The sequence below is a fragment of the Acomys russatus genome, chromosome 9 (genome assembly GCF_903995435.1).
Source record: "Acomys russatus chromosome 9, mAcoRus1.1, whole genome shotgun sequence".
NCBI lineage: Eukaryota > Metazoa > Chordata > Mammalia > Rodentia > Muridae > Acomys > Acomys russatus.
The window spans coordinates 20,858,235-20,882,268 of record NC_067145.1 but is presented as its reverse complement, the minus strand read 5'-3'; the positions used below and the strand labels follow the sequence as shown (position 1 = coordinate 20,882,268).

At 41.5% G+C, this 24,034-nt stretch overlaps 1 protein-coding gene across 2 annotated transcripts in view; it reads right to left on the bottom strand.

Annotated features, from left to right (window-relative positions):
* Positions 1-24,034, bottom strand: part of Marchf11 (membrane associated ring-CH-type finger 11) — an 88,421-nt gene that overhangs the window by 10,803 nt on the left and 53,584 nt on the right. The window contains exon 3 of one of the 2 annotated variants that reach the window (XM_051151006.1): positions 9,496-9,688. The exons of the other annotated variant lie outside the window; for it this stretch is intronic. Coding sequence (XP_051006963.1) covers positions 9,496-9,688 — 193 coding nt within the window. The remainder of the gene's footprint in view (positions 1-9,495; positions 9,689-24,034) is intronic. 2 annotated transcript variants of the gene reach the window in all.

The following is a 24,034-nucleotide window of genomic DNA, read 5'->3' as shown; positions in this document are numbered from 1 at the left end:
CCTATGTTGCAGTCAGTAATGTAGAGGCTCTTTTGCTGCCTCCTAAATTGTTACCTGTCTCAACTTCTAGTGATAAATTATTTTTTAACTGTTCTGTCTTCTCTGGAAATTTATTTTTCACACAAAACACCTTAAAATATTGTCAACTTTTTAGTCATTTCAAAAAGTGCCAGAAAACAAGAACATATTCTTTTCTTACGTTTTGCTTGAAATGTATTAAAATTTTGTGTTTGTATTAGCGGAGATCTGTTTTCTTAGTTATGTTTTCTTATGCCAATTGCTTCATATTTATTGAAAGCAATGGAGATGGCCCACAGACCTATTTTAGAAGGAAATCCTTTGTCATTATGTGGGCATCCCTGATGAGGGAACTTATTTATGGTAATAATGAAATTTCTTCTTGCCAAAATTATTCATCTTTACTCACTTAATATGAAGTTATACAATGTAATTTAAAATTTTCCTATCAACATGTTAAACCACATCATTATTTATTGCTTTCTCACTCTCTCTCTCTCTCTCTCTTTTTCTCGGTCTCTCTCTCTCCTGTGTGTGTGTGTGTGTGTGAGAGAGAGAGAGAGAGGTGTGAGATGTGTGCATATGATATTTGTGCACAGTTACTCATGTCATTACAATTGTGTAAAGTCACAGGATAATTTTCTAGAGTAAATCTTAACTTTTCTACCTTTTTCAAAGATTTGTTTTCATTTCATGTGTATTTTTTGCTTGCATGTATGTATATGCACCACATGCATTGCAGGATGCTTGTGAGCTCGGATGTTAGTGCTAGGAACCAAACCTAGTTTCTCTGCAAGAGTAGGGAGTGTTTGTAACCCCTGAGCCATGTTCCCAGATCCTATCCACATTGGGTCTGTGGCAGAGTGTTTATTATTTCTGCCACTGGGCATGGCAGGTTAGCTGGCTCATGAGCTACAAGGTGATTTTCCTGTCCTCCACTCCCATTTCCCACAGGAGTGATGCTTTTACTGGTACATACTGCCATAGTGATGGAGCTGGCACTCTACTTAGGGTCAGAGTATTCAACTCAGGCCGTCAGGATTGTGTCACAAGTGCACTTACACTCTGAATCATTTTGCTGGTTCTATTTTTAGCCTTTCTACCTTGAAAAAATTTACAAAGTGAAACAAAATCAGTTGTACAATGGATGATGATCTAAATTAAAGGGCTAGAGAAAAGTAGTATCTGAATTGTATTTCTATTTATGATCCTCTGAAATGAAATGTGACTATATAGTAACTGGGACCCTGAGAACGTTGTTTGTCCAAGAAACTGCAGTCAGACGAAAGGTTAACTATGAGAGGTGCATCTCAGTAGGGCTATCCTCACAACTGAGTCTTGTTTGAATTTAAATAACTGTCTTGGTTGAAAATCTAGGAGAATAAAAATTTATTTGGGGTATTATGAGCCTCCTGTTGAAAGAACATATGTTTCAGTGTTGACTGTAGTTGGTACAGTAAGGAGAAAATATTTTTATTTGATTGTCATTCTAGCACATCCTGTTTTAGTTTTTAGAATTCCCTAAACTTGAAAACGTTCAAAAGCAATACAGAGAAAATAGTCATAATAAACACGTTATTATTTCAGATGACATCAGGTGTGTTCAGGATGGGATAGCTGTAGACTTATGTCATTATTGCAAAAGAGCCCTGAGAGAGATTTTTGGCTCCCGGTGGGTACATCTGAGTGCATATACAAAGATGCATGAGTGTGTTGATGGCCCTTCCATTCTGTGATATTGTGCTTTAAATTTGTAAATCAATGGGGAGAAGAAAAGCCACAGAGCAGTAATTTAGTTGTTGATGGGGGGGGGAGGGAGGGAGGGAGAGAGAGTGAAAGAGAGAGCTTTCTTCAACTATTTTCAGACAATACATTCTACACAGTAACAGAGAGTGAAGGTGTCAAAACAGCAAAAGTAGCTGGCCTCGATAGTGTCTAAGCATAATGGGGAATCCAGAGTGTGTGAGGGTCAGGTGGTACCACTTTCCATCACCCTGCTGACCTTCACCTCAGAGAGAAAACATGGAAGTGACTCACCAGAAATATGCTTTGTGTTTCTGCATGCTGCACCACTGTTCTTCAAGACTGTAGGAAAGACGGCTGCCCACTGGTGTGACCCAGGGTGGCCATGCTAATTTTCTTAGATAAAACCGTCATACCGATTTAGTCATAGAACTGATTTGAAGGAAATGGATCTAATAATGTTCTGTCTGTATAGCTAACACCACCATCAGCAATAAGAGAATACAGTGATGGCTGCCTTAATAAGAACTTTCCTTTGGTGGGTTGTAAATGGTAAAGGCTATATAGTGGATTATTGAAAGAGATCCTCTAAAATCCAACACGCATGCCTGCCATTCTAATCAGACCCTCTACTCTTAGAAACTTGTCTGAAGAGACAGTTAAAACAGATGTCTGCTGCAGTATTATCTCTCATGGCAGAAATGACATTGAGTGGCTTAAATAGCCATCAGTAGAGGAACAGTGAAGTAAGTGATGGCATCTCCAACACGGAAACGCTTGGAGATCACACTGTCGGGTGGAAAGGACTGTCTGCTGTACCTGTTTGCAGAGAATAAACGTGAAATCTCTCAGAATGTTTGTCTACGAGAGCAAAATGATCTGGATTTATATTACAATGTTGACAATGGATAACCATTCCCATGACACAAAGGAAGGATCACATCAAGAAGAGGACTGTGGGCCAAGTGGCCTTTTAATACCTACAAATTTTGCAATTACAAATAGAGTATATGTGTTTTCATATTATGTGCATAGTTAGAAATATTTTATAAGAACGTCAATCCATTTTTTAAAAAGAAAGCAACAATAACCAGTGTCTTCCATTGCATCCCTGGAAAGATAGAACCTATCTTTTACAAACATAGATTTATCCCCAACTTACAGTGTTTATTAGATTTTTTTTAATGTGTGTTTTTCTTTTTTATTATTATTAATTTATTCTTGTTACATCTCAATGGTTATCCCATCCCTTGTATCCTCCCATTCTTCCCTCCCTCCCATTTTCCCATTATTCCCCTCCCCTATGACTGTTCCTGAGGGGGATTACCTCCCCCTGTATATGCTCATAGGGTATCAAGTCTCTTTTTGGTAACCTGCTGTCCTTCCTCTGAGTGCCACCAGGTCTCCCCCTCCAGGGCACATGGTCAAATGTGAGGCACCAGAGTACGTGAGAAACTCATATCCCACTCTCCACTCAACTGTGGAGAATGTTCTGACCATTGGCTAGATCTGGGTAGGGGTTTAAAGTTTACTGCCTGTATTGTCCTTGGCTGGTGCCTTAGTTTGAGCGGGACCCCTGGGCCCAAATCTGCCTATCATAATGTTCTACTTGTAGGTTTCTAGGACCCTCTGGCCATCCTATTGGGACTCTAGATGAGAGAAGCATGGGAGAATAGCAAAGTAGAAGGATCCAAGGTGTGTTTTTCTAACTCTGTGATATTACATACATAAAGATTATAATTTTGGCAAGAAGATATTCCAGGATTATTTGCCTTGGTTACCATAAATAGGTTCCCTCATCATCGATGCTTATGTAATGACAAAGTGTTTTCTTCTTAAGCGAAGCTGTGGAAGTAGCATTAATATAACATGGCTTCTATTTGTTGCTTCTTTAATGCTTATGTTGTCACTCCTCCTGAAACTGGAATGGCTTGAGAAATACTTTCAGTTTGCAGATTCAAGGTAATAAACTGACTCTGCCTGTTCATCTGCTAAAATGACCAAGTTAGTCACTAATCAATATATCCATCTTGCATCACAGTCTCTGGGACACACAATCAAATGCATGTATGATCTTCCACTCGCTCAACATGCAAGTGTGAAAAACCAAATCCTCAGCCAGGCAAGGTGGCAGCACATGCCTGTGATACCAGCACTCTGGGAGGCAGAGGCAGGTGGATGTCTGTGAGTTTGAGGCCAGCCATGTCTACAAAGTGAGTCTAGTACAGCCAAGGCTACATGAATAAACCCTGTCTCAAAAAACCAAAAACCAAACCAAACCAAACAAACAAACAAAGCAAATCATCTGGCCGATGTCTTGCCTACCTCCCCACACTGGGCCTTCCTTTCTGGGGTCTCAAATCTCCTCAGACCCATTGTGCAAATTTTCCTTGGAAAAATCAGCAAGGAGCTGTTAGTTTATTCTTCTTCCTATATTTCTCTCTCTGGTTGTCCTGTGAACAATATTAGTCTGATGGCATCCATTTAAATGCTTAAGAGAGACCCCCAAACATCTTTTCATATTTTACTTGTTATAAACAAACATGGCAAATGTAGGTTAAAATTTTATTTCATGTATAATCTAAAGAAATCTGTTTCAAAGGTTCAAGGAAAGGCACCAGAAAGGGGTCAGCTATCAAGCATGTCTCTACATCGTAGCATCAACCCAGACTTGGCCTTTCATCTCCTTCATGCCCTTAGACTTTGTGAAACCCTTGTCACCTTGCTTCTCTCTCAGAACTAAGGTCCTTTATTGTTGAGGAACTGTGATCTATTTATTCCAACATGGAGAAACCTGTTTGTAGAACACATTGGCCATTCTGTGATCTGGACCAGCAGGCTGGTCACCAGCCACATATGTCTACTTAACTTACACAAATTGTAACTTAAAATATGTTTTTCTCACTCTCAGTAGCCATAATTTACATGTTAGAGAGCCAAGAAAAGCTGTCTGCATGGTACTCAACAGTGCAGATGTGGACCGCTTTCATATCTATGAGCATTTCTGTGTGGCAGACTTGATCTAGATAGACCCCCGGGGGAATGTAAAACATTAAAGTAATAGCAAGTAATAAGCTGTCATAGGGAAGAAGAAAATTAGTTAATAATAAAAGTATTAAAAAATAAATTCAATGCATCAGGAAATGAATAATCAAATTCTCCAATTCAGGATGTTTCTTGACATTTGGGATTTATCTCTACTGCAGAAGAATTTCCTAGCAAGCACAACACCCTAGGTTTGTTCCTAACCCAGAAAGCAGGTTCTACAAATCTTTAAATGTGTGTATAATTTTTCAATTTCTTAAGTGTTTCATAAAATGTCTGAATTTTAATTTTTTAACTTTAATTTTAATTTTTAATTATTTGTGTGTTTTCTGGATTATTTTTATTTTATTTTATTTTTTTGTGTTGAGAAGCATGATGGAATTTTTTTCCATTTTATTATTTTATTCATATTACATGTCGATTGTTAGCCCTTCCCTGTTTCCTCCCATTCTTACCTCCCTCCCACTTTCCCCCTTCTCCCCTCGCCTATGTCTATGATTGAGGAAGACCTCCTCCCCCTATATATGCTCTTAGAATATCGAGTCTCTTCTTGGTAACTTGCTATCCTTCCTCTGAGTGCCGCCAGGCCTCCCCATCCAGGGGACGTGGTCAGAAAAGGGGCACCAGAATTCGTGTGAGAGTCTTCTGGATTATTTTTAAAAGAACTGTTGATCTGTTCTTGGGAGCATGAGGGTAGGACTGAGAGGAGAGGAGGGAGGGAGCTGGGATCAAGCTATAAGGAGATTAAATAAATAAATAAGAAATAAGAAAAAACAATCAAGTTTATAAAGCTGGTAAAAATTCTTCCAACTATTTCGAAAGCCTCTCTTTAGAGAAATGACACAGTTTCTTCCAGTGCTGGAAAGGGGACATCTCTGCTGTCACAAGCATCAGCCAGTAGTTTGCTTGTCTATCATTTTCTCCATAAAATTTTCTTAACTTCCCCTCCATGCAGTACCCAAGTAGGGATCACTCCTTACACCATTAAACTACCATTTGCCTGCCCATGATGTCACACCATTATATACCAATTACATGTTTACGCCCATATGCTCTCTGTCAAACTAAGTAACAAGTGGTGACAGGGAAGACTCTCCAGAGAGCTACATTTTGAAATGGCAATGGGAATACACACACCACAGCAACTTAGGAATGTGTTCCAAGAAATGGAGGCCAGCAAAACTTTTTAAAGGAAAAATGAAAGGAGGTGGATAAAATACTTTGAAGTAACAATGTTTGGCCACAGAGGTTGAAATCAGCTATGCTCAAGGATGGATGCCAAGGGAGACAGCAGTTCAAAATCAAACAGGTAGCCTTCTGGGAAAAATGTTCTTACAGAGGTATTTTCTCTATGAGGTTATGGTGACCTCTGAACAAAGCTGTCATCCTATAGTCCTTGGAAACAGTTCTTAACCAGCATATGCATGAGGTGCCCTCTTCAGTGGACAGACATTTTATTTGGTTGGTTAATTGATGATTAGGGCTTGACAAGATGACATTTTAATTCTCCATCTATGTGAGGCCCTAGACAGCCTGGGGCAGCAAAACAACTGCCCTTACTTGTGTTCCTAGTACCTAGCACTGCATTTGACATAGAACAAGTCCAATAATTGAGCTGAGCAAGCCCAACTCAAAACTGTAAATCTCCTTTCCATTCTAATGCTGACTCTCAAGCGTCTATCACTGGTTTTCAAGGTGTAAGTAACCTATGTAATTTTTGTTAATGTGCACCTTCAATTAGGAGGCATTTAAATGAATTTGAAATGTTGTCAGGGGCTAATACTGGCCTTAATAGTGATGGCTAATGCATTGTTAACTATGTTACTGTCTCAATTTCTTATGGTTAAAAAAAAACTGACATTTTCACAGATCTAAAATATTCTGACTAATGAGGTTGCCAAATGAAATGATGCTCGATCTAAATTAATGTTTTTCTAACTCTTCAAATAGATCACTGAATGACGAGAGTGGGTCTGACGAGCCAAAAAACAACAGAGTGTGTTTTCAATATTTATAACACAGATAAAAATTCACTTTCTAAAATGTCTCTAGAAAATATGACAAGTATTTTTGCTTCTAAGAGACTAGAGTTTTATAAAACGAGAGAACATTCAAATTTCAAAAGAGGAGCCCAAATATAGCACATATTTCCAAAAGATCACTAGTTCACACGTCTGTGTTCTTGAAAGCAAAGTTCTAATACTCTTAATTAAAATGCTGACAAGTAATATGTTATGACTTAGCAAAGCATGAGCACTGAGCTCAGGGAATGCTTTTGTGCCTAGGGGGCACAGGGACCTTCTCACTCCTATGCAGCTAAGGGAAGGTAACCAGACCTTACAGGTTAAAATTTGAGTCAAATGATTCATAGTGTTTGTTTGCTGTCTTTCGTTTTTAAATTTAAGTTTATTTTAGCTGGAACACAAAAGTACAAAACCACAGCTATTGCTGTGTGTGTGTGTGTGTGTGTGTGTGCGTGTGTGTATGTGTTTGTGTGTGTGTGTGTTTGTGTTTGTGTGTGTGTGTTTGTGTGTGTGTGTGTGTATGTGTGTGTGTGTGTGTTTGTGTGTGTGTGTGTTTGTGTGCATGTGTGTGTGTGTGTGTATGTGTTTGTGTGTGTGTGTGTGTGTGTTTGTGTGTGTGTGTGTGTGTGTGTGTGTGTGTGTGTATTTAATATAACAATATCAAGCCGGGCGTGGTGGCGCACGCCTTTAATCCCAGCACTCGGGAGGCAGAGGCAGGCGGATCACTGTGAGTTCGAGGCCAGCCTGGTCTACAAAGTGAGTCCAGGACAGCCAAGGCTACACAGAGAAACCCTGTCTCGAAAAACCAAAAAAACCAAACCAAAAAAAAAAAAATATATAACAATATCTATCTTCTCCTGAATTTATCTTTCATTTATGGAGAAACCTTTTAAAGTCCTTTCCTCTGGGCTAAGGAAGCACTTCCCTTGGAATATCAAAAGCCTACCTACCACATTTTCCCACAGACACTGGAGGACATAAACACAGTCTCTGAGTTGCTTGAGGCATTAGGTGTCAAGAATAATTTCATGAGTACTCTTTAGTTACAGCAACGTCCTAGACTTTAAATCTGAAGAGAGAGCTGAAATTTTCAAAACACTCGCCTATGCGTCAGCACTTCCACTGTAGGGTGCTCATATATGCAATCAGCCTCATCACCCAGGCAACCTGTCCTTATATTATCAACCTTCGCGACAAGTGAAGGAGAAATCCTTCACTTCTCATTTTAGGCCTGAAATTTCAACACTTTCTTTCTTGTTAGCCCTGTTAGTGACAAGAAAGAAAACAAGGAACGCCGGGACGGGTGCCTTTTAAATGTGTATAAACTTCCTTTTATAAAACAAATGAGGATATGAAATTTTCTAGTTAAAGACTCCCATAAGTCCGGACATTAATTCAGGAGAGTGAGGGTCACTTTGGTGTTTCTGACTTATGCATGTATGTCCAGCATACCCTTGCCAACTAATAATGGAATTGTTACACCATCTCTGTCGCCCTTGTTTATACTTGCATGGTAGAGATTATTGCCCTGTTTCCATCAATAGAAAGGCAGAAGACAGAGAGATAAAGCAGACCTATTTAAACAGATGCTGGCTCAGAAACCAAGCCACTGATCACACACACACAGCATCGTCCCAAAGATCTCTGGAATCCTCCAGCTTCGGTGCTCATCACCCCTGTACACAACATGTGCAGTGTGGACTCCAGCTCTACCTCTCCAGATTCAGTGGATCTCGGATGGGCCTAGTAATGGGCCTTTCTAACTGGGTGACAGGATGCTACTGTTGCCAGCAGTCCAGGGGCCACATTTGGAGAAAGCCATTGCTTTAAGTCATGGCTACTGTTGCCTTTGATTCTTTTTGCAACCCAGGAGGCTGCAAACCAATTCATAGTAGACAAATTCTCCTAGGTGCCCTTCTCTGGGCATTTCATCACATACCCATTAACTGCCACTATCACAGTGCCTGTGAAGATAACACACACACACACACACACACACACACACACACACACACACACACACACACACGCCACAGAATGTTCCATGAAACAACTTCTGTTGACTGGTCAAGTGAACTATAAGCACAACCTTTCTGGTGAGGTCTAGTTTAACTAGATTTAGGGAAAGTAGGAAAGTTTTTCCCCTCTCAGCCACTGAGTTTATTAAGCACAATGAGACAAAAGTAAAGAAGGAAAATGGTCCATGCCCTCAACTTTCTGAGTGGCCCTTTATGTTCCCAGTGGGATCTGAGTCCCAGTTATAAAGCAGGTTTTTCAGGGCACAGGCACTGTTGCAAACCCACAATATTACTGTTGGCATTAGCCCATTGGCATTGCAAAGGGAACTGACTTGTACTTTCCCCTTAGAAACAAGTGCCATTCCTAAGTGCTTAAGCCAAGTGAGTCCTTCAACCACTCCATATTCTTTTTGGCTGCAAAGTGTGCCACATGAAATGAACACTGACCTCTTATTTTTCTTTTGAAACTACTGTGGAAGCAGCCAAGTTGTGGCCACCTCCTTCTTCTTGCCCCAATAATTACCCAGAAGTCAAGATAATGTATACAGCAACATTCTGTGTATATATTTGATGTGACTGGTAAAAAATGCAGAAGCTGAAAGAGAGCCATTACTGACAGTTTGTGAATATTAACACCGTGGTCTTACCTATGCACACTAGATCCATAAAACCATACATTCCATAGCAGATTTGAAAAAGGATGTCCTTCCTCTGCCACACTGCATAAGGGCTGAAGGCTGACCAGAGGAGCCAAGTCACACTTGCTATTAAGAACAGGGATCCTAGGATTACAGCAATCATCTGAACTTTCTCAACCAGTGTTATAGAAATGCTCTGCCACTAAAAGAAAAACAGAGGCATGTAAGGAAAAGGTGCTGTGCAAAAGTTAAAAAGAAAAGGAAAAAAAATCACATTTTAGTGCATCTTTTCACGATGCCATTCCCTTTCAACCTGATCATCTCCCAAATGAATTTTCCATTATATCCAGAATATAAAAATAGACCAGCAGATAATGATCAATGAATTGCCTTGACTCTTATTTTCATTTAATTCACCATTCCCAGTGTTCAATATGGTTTTATTCCAGATAACAATGTTGTGTGTGAATGGCTCAGGAACATTTGCTATGTGGAAATCACATACCCACATGAAATTAATCACCTCTGACAACACACAATGGGGGTTCATCTATGTCACGCTTTTCTTTTTCTTTTACAATCTTGGTTTAGGTTTTTTTTTTGTTTTGTTTTTTGTTTTTTGTTTTAAGAAAAGGAAGATTCTTGTTCTTGCAGAAGAATGGAAAGTAGTAAATAAACTATATGTGGTCATCAGTGAAAATGGTTATTGAAAGTAATGCATATTAAAATAATCACCAGGCACCACAGAAATGTTCTTATCTGTGAATAGTATATCTCATAGTCTTAAATATAACTGGCTCATTATCACTGGGTGAGCCATGGAGCATTTTTATTAATACTTAGAATTTGAATAACAATGGCAGGTTTTAGAAACACGTGAAGCCATAGTGGCACACAGTATTCAACAAAAAGCGACATGATAATATCGTATGTATCAGTATTTGAGAAGAATTACAAGTGCTGCAGAATTCTCAGTGATCCTATTAGCTTGAGAAGGTCAGTCATGTTCTCAGTTTTACGTGCTTGAGAAATATACAAGCAATAACTTATGTTTGACCCATAAACAGTGAAAAACATACGGATTTGCAGACAGTCTGTCGGGGAGGGCCCGGATGCTGCTACTTTGGGCTCACAGAAGAACCTTTCCTCCGGGAGTTCAACCTAGTACATCCATTCAACAAAAATCTGGGTTTTCTTAAAACTCATACTTACCTTAAGTCTGAATATATATGCTCTGAATGTACTGTAGTGAACGTACAGTACAGCTACCCTCACCTGGAATGTCCCTCCATGTGCTCCCCTTTCACTTCCTCCCTCCCTCCTCCCTCCCTCCCTCCCTCCCTCCTCCCTCCCTCCCTCCCTCCCTCGCTTCCTTTTCCACACACACTTCATCAGTAGATAACCAAATAATCCACTTGCAATATTTTAAATATGGATTTGACCCCCAGTATTCATAGATATATTATTGAATTCATGCTTGTTGTGGATTAAACGTCAACATACATTTAAAATAGTTCTTAACAATTATTTACTTAACAAAAGGCAGAACCAACAGTCATTTTTTTTTTAACTGGGATAAACGCATTCCTCATTCCAAGGAGAGGTCTCCTTTTTCCACTTTAGCACATCTGAATAAATAATAAGCGTGCGTATTATTTCATCATTGCTAGTGAACAAGGTTGTATTTCAAGTGTAATTTTGTTCTTCTCTAAGCTTCCTGAACTAGAAACACATTAACCCCACCTGCTAGGTATTTAACAGTAACACACCTCAAGCTGTTGTCACGTAACAAATGTGAAAGGTCATGTCACCTGTTCTTGTTTACTGTGAATTCATATTAAAATGTGCCTTAAGCACTGCAAGCCAGGAAGCTGACATATACCCTAAGTGGATGCTGCTGCATCTACATGCATGACCTTAGCCTGTATCAGTCACTTCAGGTGGAGAAGAACAAAACATAAACCACCACATGCATTTGGGGCCTTTGCTCTTCTCACGGTATCTCAGTCATAGCGCAACTCTCTTGCTGCACAGACACCTGACCACTGAGAAATACACCACCACACCTGACTCTAGACTGACACATACTTTTAAGTTTACAGGGCAATGGTGGTGGTGCGTGCTGTGTGTAGTTTGTTTTATTCATGTGTAATAAAATAAATGTATATGTTAAAAAAAAGTTAAAGTGCTGGAACCAAAAAGTGTCTGCTGAGCGAAGTTGCATGTATGGAATGGGATAAAATCAAAAGATATTTTGTGGGCTGCAGGCTTCCTGCAGATCCGGAAGAGTGTGGCTATCTAATCTTGTAGGTGGCCAGATGATTCTGGAACTGGACCTACAGTGTTTGTCCTGCTTGGGTTCAGTGTTACATTGGTCCTATTATATGCCTCCATCATACCCTTTTGGAAATGGGAGTGCTTATTCTTGTTGTTGCATGTATTTTGGGTTTTATAATTTAGAGATTGCCTTGAGCACGAGGTGAGACTTGGACTTTAGATTTGTACACAACATTAGCATTGTTAAAGACAGCAATGACCTTTCTGCATTATATGGCGGAAGAATGGAAAGTTCTGACTTAAAGGTGACATGTTTGGATGTCAAGTTGGCTGGGTGGGGGAGAGTTGTGAGTGTTAATATTGATTATTGGCATAATTTAGAATTACCCAGGAGGCAAGCTTCTAGGAAGAATGGTGAGTAATTATCTTAATTAGGTTAATTGAAGTCTGAAGACCCAGCCTAAAAGGAGGCAGCACTTGGCCTACGTCCTGGGCTACATAAATTGAAAAGATATGTCTGACCTTGAACATTCATTCATTATTCTCCTCATTATGAAAGCAATGTGACCAGCTCCTTCAAACTCTTGCTGCCACAATTATACCCTTGAATTGCTAACAAAAATAGACCTCCTATCCCTTAAGTGGCTTTTGTCAGAGTATTTTATATAACCAGGACAGGAAGCTAAACAATTTCCCCAAGCTTATCCTAGACTAGAAATAAGGCGGGATCAGGCAGCTTGACTCCTGATTTATTTGTGCTGTTAGCATATTAGATTTTATAATTCTAGTGCACTTTAATGACAGTTTCATACAGCCCCTTCTCTGCAATGATATGACATGTTTCTGGTGATGTACCTGTGGTTTGATAAAGAGCATCCTTAGCTGGACTTGCGGCTGAACACTATTTCCTGCTGTGTGTAATTCTAGGTCCACATTCCCAAGGGAGGAAGGGCTGAGCCTGTGAATGCCACCAAAGAGCGTTCTTGAGATCAGCATGAATACTCAGGGCATGGTGCACCATTGCTACAGAATGTAAGAAAAGGTGATCAAGGGAGGTCAAGATGGAGGAAGAAAGGAAGGAGAGAGCTCTCTGTTCATTTTATTTCACTCTCTCAGATGCCTTTCATTACTCTGAGCACTGAGTGTGCTCCTTCTCTTACTGATACTCAATCAAATTCATTCCCACTGGGCTATGAAGCCACCTCAACTACCAAAACCATCCCTTCTTGTCCTCCCTCATCTAAGGATGACTCTTGCTTCCTGGCCTTCAAATCCACCATTTATACATCTGTTTAGTGCCCATTACTTTCTCCCTTCAATCACAGACAACCCTGTGGTCTCTGCATTTTGCACAGAGCACAGGTTTCATGGTCCTTGAAATTGAACCTTATCCCGTCATGTTCACCACACCCACCAAGGCCTGGAAATGTGGGATGCGGAAAGTGGTTTCTTCCATCCATGTGACTGGCAAGCGAGCATGCTTTTCACATCCATCATCATAAAGTCCTAGCTCTAAGCCAAACTACCAGTGAGTTGAGATCTGTCCCCCAGAACCTAAGCTACTTCTGAATTTCCCTCTCTGCATCCTGTGTCTGCTCTCATTATTTCTGTACCTGTTTAAGCAGCCATTGCCTGCACCTTTAAGGAAGAACAACAGAGGCACAACTACAGCTATCACAAAAGGGACCAAGAGAAGGAAAAAGCAGTGACAGCAAAGGCAGCTCAGCACAGCGCCAGCTAAGACAGCATGCACAGGTGCCTCGTGAGCCTGGAAAGTACAGCTTCTGAGATGTAGCCACACAAGAAGGGATCTCAAGGAGTTGAATCTCTTTAGTTTGGACTAATTTAGAAAAATTGAACTCACATCATAAACTATATCTTCTCTAAGCACATACTCTTTAGAAGTGCTTTCATCTGTTCCAGAAAGAGATGGACAATATATATGGCCAGGATTAGTAGCACTGTGTGAGGGTCCATGCCAGTTGCTCTTCCCAGAAACTAATGTTAACTTCTCTGAAACCATAATGATGGCGATCTTACAAAAAGGTTATTACTGATTAACTCGTGTCTATTACTGCCTACAGCAGAGACAAGATACAAAGAAAAATCTAGGAATTTTCTATAAAACATGACAGGAGACCATACCAAAACAAGATCTAAAGTTTCCTTCTGTATAAATGACTTCCAGCCAGTAAGACACATTTGGATATCTAGGAAACCACGTAAGAGGTGCGCTTTCCATCCTGTTATCTGAAACAGTTAAAACGTTTTCTAAGTTAAGAGCCCAGTTAGCTCCTGGAAAATAACATGTGCTAAGAAGAGACCAGCTTGGATTTGAGTGCCGTTCTGTTTGGTAAGCATTAAATCATTGAGCCCAAAGTACTGTGTCATCTTTGTTTTTACAAGGAAGGCCAGATATGAATCACAAGCTAATGGGTCCTGCAGTAAGATGATAGGTGGGGTTCATTGCCAGGGCTACCCAAGAGAACATCTGCTCCTAAGGAGCATCCGAATCAGAAAGAAATGGATGTGAGCGTCCTCATCAGAAAGAAATAGATGTAGGCACAGTCCATTTCAATCATCCTTAGATGGTGTTTAGATTGAAGCCCTACAGTTAGGATTGGGAATGTGGGCAGAAAAGCCGTGGCGTTGTGGAATCAGATTGATAAGAAGGTACAACATCTCCTTGGTTACAGGTCTGTTTTTAATAGAGTTACTTTATAGGCTGGAAGATAAATGTGGCTTCATTTGGACCAGGTATTCTCTGCTAGAAAACCATCTTCATAAACATTGTAGAGCGAAGATAAAAATCAGACAAAAGAAAGCTGAAACCTGAGCAACCTCTAGGAAATCATCAGGAAACAGGACCATGTGTTTGGAAAAGTCAGGGGCTGCAGTCACTGACTCCATGCCAACCAACTCCACACTAGAGATGAAATAGGTGGGGTGGGAAAACCACTTTCTCGAAACTGACCTATGAAGAAATGGAATGAATGAGAAGCATTATATAGCCCAGGCTACCCCTTGGATATCTCGGCTTTTCTCTCCAGATCTTCCTGCCTTAGTATATTGGGCACTATTATCTCCACACCCAGCTTTGAAACAAAGTGTTTAAACATGATTTACATGCTATTCCTCAAAAAAATTAAAGACACAAGTAAATTACAGTTATAGATTAAGATGTATTGTTGTTTAGGAAGCCATTCTCTCCAAACTTAAATTATAGATAAAAATAGAATCAAAATGCTATCAGGAAACTGTTTTCTTGCTATTGTTCATATATTTTCAGAACAGCTCACTCATTTAAAATAATCTGTCAGGTGGTGCCAATCATTCCAATTTTTATTCTCTTGGATGACAAAAGAAAAGCAAGCTTCCAAACTCCTAGATAGGTTGAAATTTCTACAAGAACCAGACAGTTGGAAAACTCTCCGATCTACTTTCTTATATGAAAACAGTCTTCACTCTCATCTCCTAGCTGTTGGAAAAGAACACAATTGGCTGACACTGTCCTGACCATAACTTCATTTAACTACAATGCCTAGTCCTGTGTCATACGACTTAAAACAAAAACCCCAAACCAATCAACCAAACAAAAACAACCAAACAAAACCCCCAAAACAATCAAACAAACAAACAAGACAAATAACTAGAAAGGGGTGGGTGATGTAAGTGTTCCAGGCAGATGTGAGGGCTCCATGTTATTGGATGAAATTTCCCTACCCCTGTCAGTAAATCTGACCAACATTGTATGGCGGAAATTACCTTGTATATACCGCAAACAAGACTGACCTTGTATAGCTACTGTAAATTTCCTGGCTTTTGGAAGCCACAAGAGTTAACAAACTTTCCTGAAACTGGCTGGGGAGGCCCTGGACAGGTGGAAGTGACACTGTATGGGAAGGAGCTGCAAAGTATCAGTCATGCGACAGTGGCACTGTCTGGAAACAAATTCTCTAGCTCCAAGGCACACAGCAGCCATGATGCTGGCCACAGGCTCATAGCCCAGTCAAAATGTTTCAGCCCTCAAAATCAAATGCAAGAAGATGGTTGCTTAGACAAAGAAGCATCGGGTCAGCTCTTCTACCCGTTATGGTGAGAAGATGCTGAGGTTCGTAGCAGGAAGTGCTTAGCTCTTCACCAGTTCAGCTGAGCTGCACAACTTCTCCGGACCCCTTCTGTTGTCTTTACAGGAGGCCCCACTTCATCACTGTTCCACTTCACATGTTCCTCAGTATCAAGGGATTTATTAACTCACTACTTAATATCATCTTTCTTCCCCTCTCCTTGAGAATTCTGTAAAAATAAAAACAAAACAAACAAACAAACAAAACCCTTAAAAAACACAAGAGAGGCTTCATGGGTGGCAGGAGTGTTTAAAAACAGATGGTGGCTATGCAAGCCTACAGATGACTAAGACCCATTCAAACTGCAGGAAATTTATAGTATGTAAGTTATAACTGATCAAACTAAGTTTTGGAGTCTGAAGTAGAGATAGGTCCTTAAAATAGAGAAACACACGAAATCTTCAGAAAGTATATGCTTAGCTCTTGTGTGGTATCTTCTACTGTAAATTATTTGAAGTACTCTTAGTCTCCTGGCAGGTGCTAACAAGAGAGCCTTTGGCATAAGTAGAGTTCATTCTACTGCTCTGCCTTAGCAGGTTTGAACTATGGGTCATGTTGGAATCTAAGGACCCTCTTCTTGTTGCATGGCTTCTTTGAGGAGGCTTGGGTGTGGCTCAGTGGCAGAAGTCTTACCTAGCACACACAAAACCTAGAGTTCAATCCCAACCTCATAAAGGGATTGTATATAAAACAAAAGAGCAGCACTTATTTCATGGGGTTGTGGTAAATGTTAAGTAAAATCACACACACGCGCGCGCGCGCGCACACACACACACACACACACACACACACACACACACACACACTGTAGGCTGCATTTAGCTATAATCTTTGTTCCACGCGTTCTCTGAGAAAAGGAAACCCCTGAGCCCTCCTGTATCATCTGGTAAAGAGTGATTACTGCTGAGCCTGTGTGTGGTAACACCATGTGCCTTCCAGTTAGACTCCAGTCCACACCCTACTTCCTGATATCATGTGACATTTAGCTGATTGCAAAGAACCCCTATTCAGTGACACAAACACTATAACTGCCCATGTGCAAAATGGCAATTCATTGTTCCCTTGGGAAGAGGGGAAGAAAAGAGCCGCTATCCTGTTTCACCTGTCCTTTGGGCAACACTTTAACACAGTAGATGAATGCCTTTTCGGGGCTCTTCAGACTTTTCATTGTCTCTTGAGTTAAAGTTGTCTAGGAATCAGAAAGAAGCTTTTCCTTGAGGGCATCTTCCCCATGCTGAGGTGCTACAGCACTCACATAATAATGGAGATGCCTTGACTCTGCTGGCCCTGCAAGAGTTCAGGACACTGCATTCAGTGAGGATGGAGGCTCTTGGCCAGTGACTGCTAGGAGCTAAAAGACCCCATCATCCCAAGATGCATAAATATGGGAAAATAAGTGTCATAGAGAGTTTTAAAGCATTAGAAGGTGTAATTGCTGGGTTTGTGTCAACAGAAAGAGCGTCAGTTGAGGAAATGCCTCCATGAGATCCAGCTGTGGGACATTTTCTCAATTAGTGGTCAAGGGGGAAGGCCCAGCCCATGGTGGGCAGAGGTCAGGCTGAGCAAGCCATGAGGAGCAAGGCAGTAAGCAGCACACAAGGCAGTAAGCAGCACGCCCCCCAGGGCCTCTGCAAAAGCTCCTGCCTCCAGCTTCCTGCCCTGCTTAAGTTTCTGTCCTGACTTTGGTGATGAACAACAATGTGGAAGTGTAAGCTGAATAAACCCTTTTCTCCCTAACTTGCTTTTTGGTCATAGTGTTTCATCACAGCAATAGAAACCTGAACTAAGAGAGAATGAAAACATTAGAAAGAAAAAACAATGTCGCTCAGAAGACTGCAGCTTTTTTTTTTTTAACACTCCATCTTCCCCTTGCTTTTCCTAAGACCTTTGAATTTTCCTCCTACGCCTTATTCTGAGTGTCTACAGAAATATTCAAATAACAACTCCTTTAGTCCAACAATCTTACATAGCATCTGATTTCTGCTATAGCACACTGCACGTGATGGACCTCATCTACTGGATGAGAAATGGGACTAAGTCCTGCATCACGGTCCAAGAGCCACAAACTATGAAAAAGGACCACGTTCTTCCCAATCCAAGCAAGCTATGACAACCCAGAACGGCCTCCTGGGGGAGGCAAGTCTTTCTGTAAATGTCAGGAAGAATCTGAAGTTGTAAAAGTCTGAGCTGACATCATTGAGGCAGGAGCACCACAAACGGTGGGTGAGTACCCCATTTAAAACAAGTCTGTGCCTACGGGACTCCAAAGGAGCCACTATTTCAACAGCAAAAGGGACAGGCAGCAATATGATTTTAAAAACTGTTCTCCGAGACATCAGCAGCAGGGTGGAGTATCTCCCTGTGATTTCCATTGACACATGATTATCTAGCCATACCTGCTCTCCTGACCTCATGAACTCTGAGTAGGAACTACAGCTTATCAATGCAGAGACCTTGTAACTTCATACCCTGACACAGAGTAACATCAAAACTTAGGCACACTGGGTCAGGGAGTGAAGTTTAGTGGTGGCTTACTGCTTTCCATAAGGACCTGACTTTGCCAGAATGACAGGACCTCCAAAGCCGCTGTAGCTCTGCGTTCTCTCAGATGAACTTGATATTTTGCCTCTGCTCCACCCAAAAGCCCAAGATTATTCAACAATTTAGATCTACAGTTGTCTTTGGCTGACCTTTCTAGAAATGGTACCACCACCATTAATGAAGACTGCCAAACATCTTGTGACACATAAGACAGACCTCTCAGCAAAACCAAACCATCAATAGAACCAAGTTCAAGAAACCCCATCCTTGTTTGTCACATACAAGGACTATAACATGTATGGAGTCTGGACCATGAATGTGCTAGGTAAAATTAAAATGTATTTGTTCCACATCATCAATATCATCAAAGGTGGCTGCAGGAGGGCCCCTAAGCTATGACTTTGCCTGAAAACAAGTACACTGCTTCTCATGAAAGTTTTGCTTATCTTGAAAAATACTCCAAAGTAATGAAATTTATAGAACAAAATGAATATGAAGTTCTTTGCCTGGTAACCTGCTCTTTAGCAATCTGTTAAACAGGACATCTATCCATCATCAGGTGCAGAGGCATGCTCCCTGTTTAGTTAAATGCTCAAAAGAACGGACCCAGAACAAATGAGTGGTTTGGCTGGGGGAGGGGGCCTGAAAGACAGAACTGCTGATCTTTTCCTGAAAACCAGATCACCCTATTATTGATTTCCAGTAAGTTATGTCTCCATTAAAGGATAATTTGCTCTCCATCAAACTTCTTTGAGGAAAAAAAACAGAGCCATGTTTGGAAGGTTGGGGTTGCACTGATAACAGCAAAATAAAACCACATATAGCTTAGAAACAATGAATGCACTGTTGAGTAGAGGCAGAAGGGTTAAATGTGGCTGCCTCACCACTGAAAGCAACAAGCCTCTGAAGGTTTCAAAGCCAAGAAAGTGGAGAGGGAAGGTGGGCATGCGCTGGTTTGCGGTGCTGACGGAATGATCTTAGAGGGCTGTGCTGTGGCTTCTGTCCTGAAAGGAAGGGAGTAGAGCGATTGGAGCAGAACTGCTGCCAACGTAGGGACAGATGCCAGGTAGAGGATGAGATGAGGGCACAGGAGGAGGGTCAGCTGTGCTCATCCAAGTAGCTGCTGTGACAAGGTGAGGGGGGTGGACGGGAGGCTGCAAAGCAAGATTCACAGAGTACAGAGGCCACAGCCCATAATGTTCTGGGGAAATTACCTTCTCCTCACATTACAAGGCCACCCAACACACCACAAGGTTAGTATTTTTCCAGTGAGCTGAGCCACCTGTGAAGGTCACAGAGTATTTTTCCGCTGCAGTCCTGGAAGCCAAGGAATATATCATGGAGACAGTGTTTGTGAAATGTATGCACAGACAACTGTGGGGACACACACACACACACACACACACACACACACACTGTGAAATGTGCATACAGACATCTGTAGGCACACACACACACAGTGAAATGTGTGTACAGACATCTGTGGACACGCGCACACACACACACACACACACACACACTGTGAAATGTGTGTACAGACATCTGTGGGCGTACACACACACACACACACACAGTGAAATGTGTGTATAGACATCTGTGAGCACACACACACACACTGTGAAATGTGTGTACAGACATCTGTGGGCACACACACACACTGTGAAATGTGTATATAGACATCTGTGGGCACACACATGCATGGTGAAATGTGTGTACAGACATGTGGGCACATACACACACACACACACACACTGTGAAATGTGTGTACAGACATCTTTGGGCACACACGCTGTGAAATGTGTGTACAGACATGTCTGTGCGTGCACGCGTGCGTGCGTGTGTGCGCGCGCACACACACACACACACACACACACGCACACACACAGGTATGCATGCATGTGCATGTGACTGTCTTTTGTTCTCCACTTGCTATGAAGAAAGCAGCAGGCCTAGACAACTTCTCTAACTCTCTGTTTTCTATTTAACCTTAGAAATTTGCTTGACCTTCAGAACCTCCGTGTCCTTGGGTGAAAAACAAAGAAAGATAATGACTCCTACTTCACTGCTCTACAGTGAGCATATGTGACATTAAAAAGAAATGTAAGTACCTGGTCTTTGTCTCCAGTTCCTGGCATCCAGCTTTTAAAGCCATTGGACTCTCTAGAGTCATGTGTGTCTTCCTGTGTATTTATAAAAAAACTGGGGGTTCTTGGGTAGCCTCAAGATGGAACTGCTTCCAGAGGAACCAACCATGCAGTTAGGGGACTGATATTTTCACCACCACCTCGTTTTGATGCTCTGTAAGGAAGAGGAGCTAAAGGCTGACTGGACCATTAAGGACAAGTGAGGTAATGAATCATCTCCATGGACTGAGAGCTCCAATAAAACCTGAAAGGAGAGAGTTAGAGAATTCTGGGGTGGTCCTGACTTTGCATCCTCTCCCATCCTGCCTTCTTTATCTTTCTCACTGGCTATTCCCAAGTTGTAACTGACATACCACTAAGTAAAAGTAGTGAAGGTGTTTTCCTGAGACCATAAGCTGCTCTGGCAAACTCCTGAGACTGCATTTCAGGCAAGAGTTTGGAAACCTCTGCTGCCAGAGATGTAAGAGAGAATTCAACTTGGACTTGAGATTGACAGCTAACAGCCAAGGTAAGGACACTTTGGTGATCTGAGCCTTAACCTGACCAGACTTAACCTATGTAAGTCAATTCAGATAGTGTCCGAATTGAATTAAGTGACAAGGCACCCAGTCAGTGTCTACGGAGAAATGGAGGAGTGTTTGATGTGGGAAAGCACTCACACATCTGGTGCAAGAAACAGAGCATTGGGGATACAGAGACAAAACGGTGAGTTTTTGAAAATTCAATATCTGTATTAGTCGTCTTTGTCATTATAGCAAAATACTTGAGGCGATTAACTTCTAAAGGAGAACATGATATTCTTTACTTAACGTTAAGGAGGCCCCAATCTGTGACCAGATTGACCTGTTACTTTTAGATCTCTGATTAAAGGTTCAGGATTGCAATGTGGAGCAAGAAGTGGAGCAAGGAGTAACAAGCAAAACAGCTAAACACAGAGGAAGGGATCAAGGTCGCAGAGTCCTCTTAAGGAGCACACTCTGTGATGACCTGATACCCTCCCTCCAGACCCCACGTCCAACCTCCCAGTGCTGCCCTGGAGACCAAACCTTGACATGGGTTTAACATATTGAATAATAAATATTCAGCATCAAAACTGCAGCATTCTGTCCCTGTCCCCAAAGCTCCATGTCCACTTCACAGTTCAGAACGCATTGAGCCCATCTTTAAGAGTTGCCAAAGTCTTATTTTCTCTAGCCTTGCTCAGCAGCCAAAGTCTCCTTGGGGGGATTCAAATCAAACTCAGCTGTGGGCCCTTGCAGAAAGCATAAAAGGAATATACATGCCTACCAAAGGACAATTATGAAAATTATAAAAAGCAATAGGTAAGACTTACATACACAATGTCTAATCAAAAGGTCTTTGACAACCTTGAAGAAAATATTATCTGTTCTAGCTTGGTGATGTCACACTGCTCTAAAAAGGCCAGCCAATCTCCTTGAAATTGTGGCTTCCATGGAAGAACTGGTGCCAAAGGGTAACTGGCCTATGAGATATGTGATACTGCCGAGTCTGTTGTTAAGACACTTGAACAAAGCTCACACGGTTCAGTCGCTGTGTTCAAAACCATTTTTCATAAGTGAATGGAACCAGTTTTCATAAGTAACATTCTACGTTACTGAATGAAGGGAGGCCTGATGGGGCACAGACCACTCACCCACAAACCTGCTTAGGCACATGTCTACCGCTGACTCCCACATGTCTAGTTGTAGGGGAGGAATTACATTGCCCTATGGGAAAGAGCAATCATGGTTCAATACACACACGAGGTGTAGATAAGGTAGGTGTGGATCTGGGCCGTGGAGTTTCAAGTACCAGGCTGGTGCTCAGAAATACTCTCATCCAGAGTGTCCTTTAAAAGAAACCGAGGGCAAAGGCGAGATGACAACCAGGAGGTCACAGCCAGGGAGTGCAGAGCAGAATACAGGTACACTGCAGGAGTAACAGCAGATTTACAGAGTCTTTCCAGCCTAGGGGGTTAACGGTCACTGCCTTCCTTGAGGTCTGACAAGAGGTTGGGGAGGACCCATCAGAAGCTACCAAATTAAAAATGATACAAATAGAAACTACAGTCCACATGTTTTCCACGCAGCCATGGACTCTAGGAAAGAAAGGAATGGCAACATGTGATAGATTGAAAAATAAAACCAGCTTCAGCACATACACAATGTTTGCTCGGAATCACCATAGCTTAATGCAATCCACCAAAGTCCCTTCAGACATTGGATTGGTGACCTTCAGCACATCTCATGATGTATTTTCTCCTTCCAATGAAACAGAGTAAGGAAACTCCCATCCCAGAAGGAGAACACTGACCTAAGGTGCAGGTCAGTAGGCCACTGGGACAGTGCTCACCAAAGCTGACTGGTGCCAATCGGAGGCCAGGGCGCACTGCAGAGTACCAGTCCTGAGCACGGGAGAACTCTTGGGCTTCTCACTGATTTGTTTTACAAAGATAGATGCAGCCAGTTGAACTACGCGAAATGTCTTGATGCAGACATGGAATGAGGGTTCAGGGGCATCAGTGGGAGCACACTCACTAGACCCCAACACTGGCTGGCATTTGGGGAATTATTAACAATAGAATCTATTTCTCCAATTCTGATTTCTTTTTAAACCAAAGGGGTATTTTTATTTTTAAAAGATCTACTCTCTCCCTTTTTAACAAAGATAGTTCATAATGCCAAAATTTAAAGTAGGAGAAATCTTGTTTCTACCATGGAAACTAAAAGGAAAATACATGACCGGGGGGGGGGCAGGGGGGACCTGCAATGGGTCTGGCTTCATCTTCACAGGAGGCATCTTTGAGGTCAGTGTCCAGCATGCTCTGTCTTTCACATATGTCCTTGTTTACCTCCCAGAAACTATCATTATTTTATGTGTTGGTCATCTCTACTTTTCTTCCAGTAAGCCTGAGCCACCCGTGCCTGAGATTTACTTGTGCCATGAGAATGAAATGGCTTGCACACTTACTAATATAAAACTTGAATTCATCATGGCTGCTCATTTTTCTGTTCTATAGTTTAATTTCTTCTCTATGAGTTGTATTATCATTTTGAGAATTAAAATTGTAGTCTGAAATTTTTTAAAGGAAACCATCTAAGAATCTCTGTTTCACAGCACTTGACCATCCTCTGTGCCTCGGGCTGTTGTGATCACTTTGTCCGTTTGCACAGGAAAACATCAGGCGGGTTCATAAATACGATTATGACTCTTGATTCTACAGTAATATTTTTAACAGAAGCTGGGATGGGAATTTGTAAAGGGCATTCTGAGAGAAGAATAACTTAAGATGAAATATTTAGCCCATCTCCTTATTAAGACAAAATTTGTGAGTCTAATTTAAGCCATTATTTTGTAATGAGTGCCCTCCAGTTCCTTAATTCGTCAATTTCCTTCATAGCTCTCGCATTAGCTGTGCACTTAGCTCCCTTCCTGTGCTGTCTCAGGCTCCACTCACGT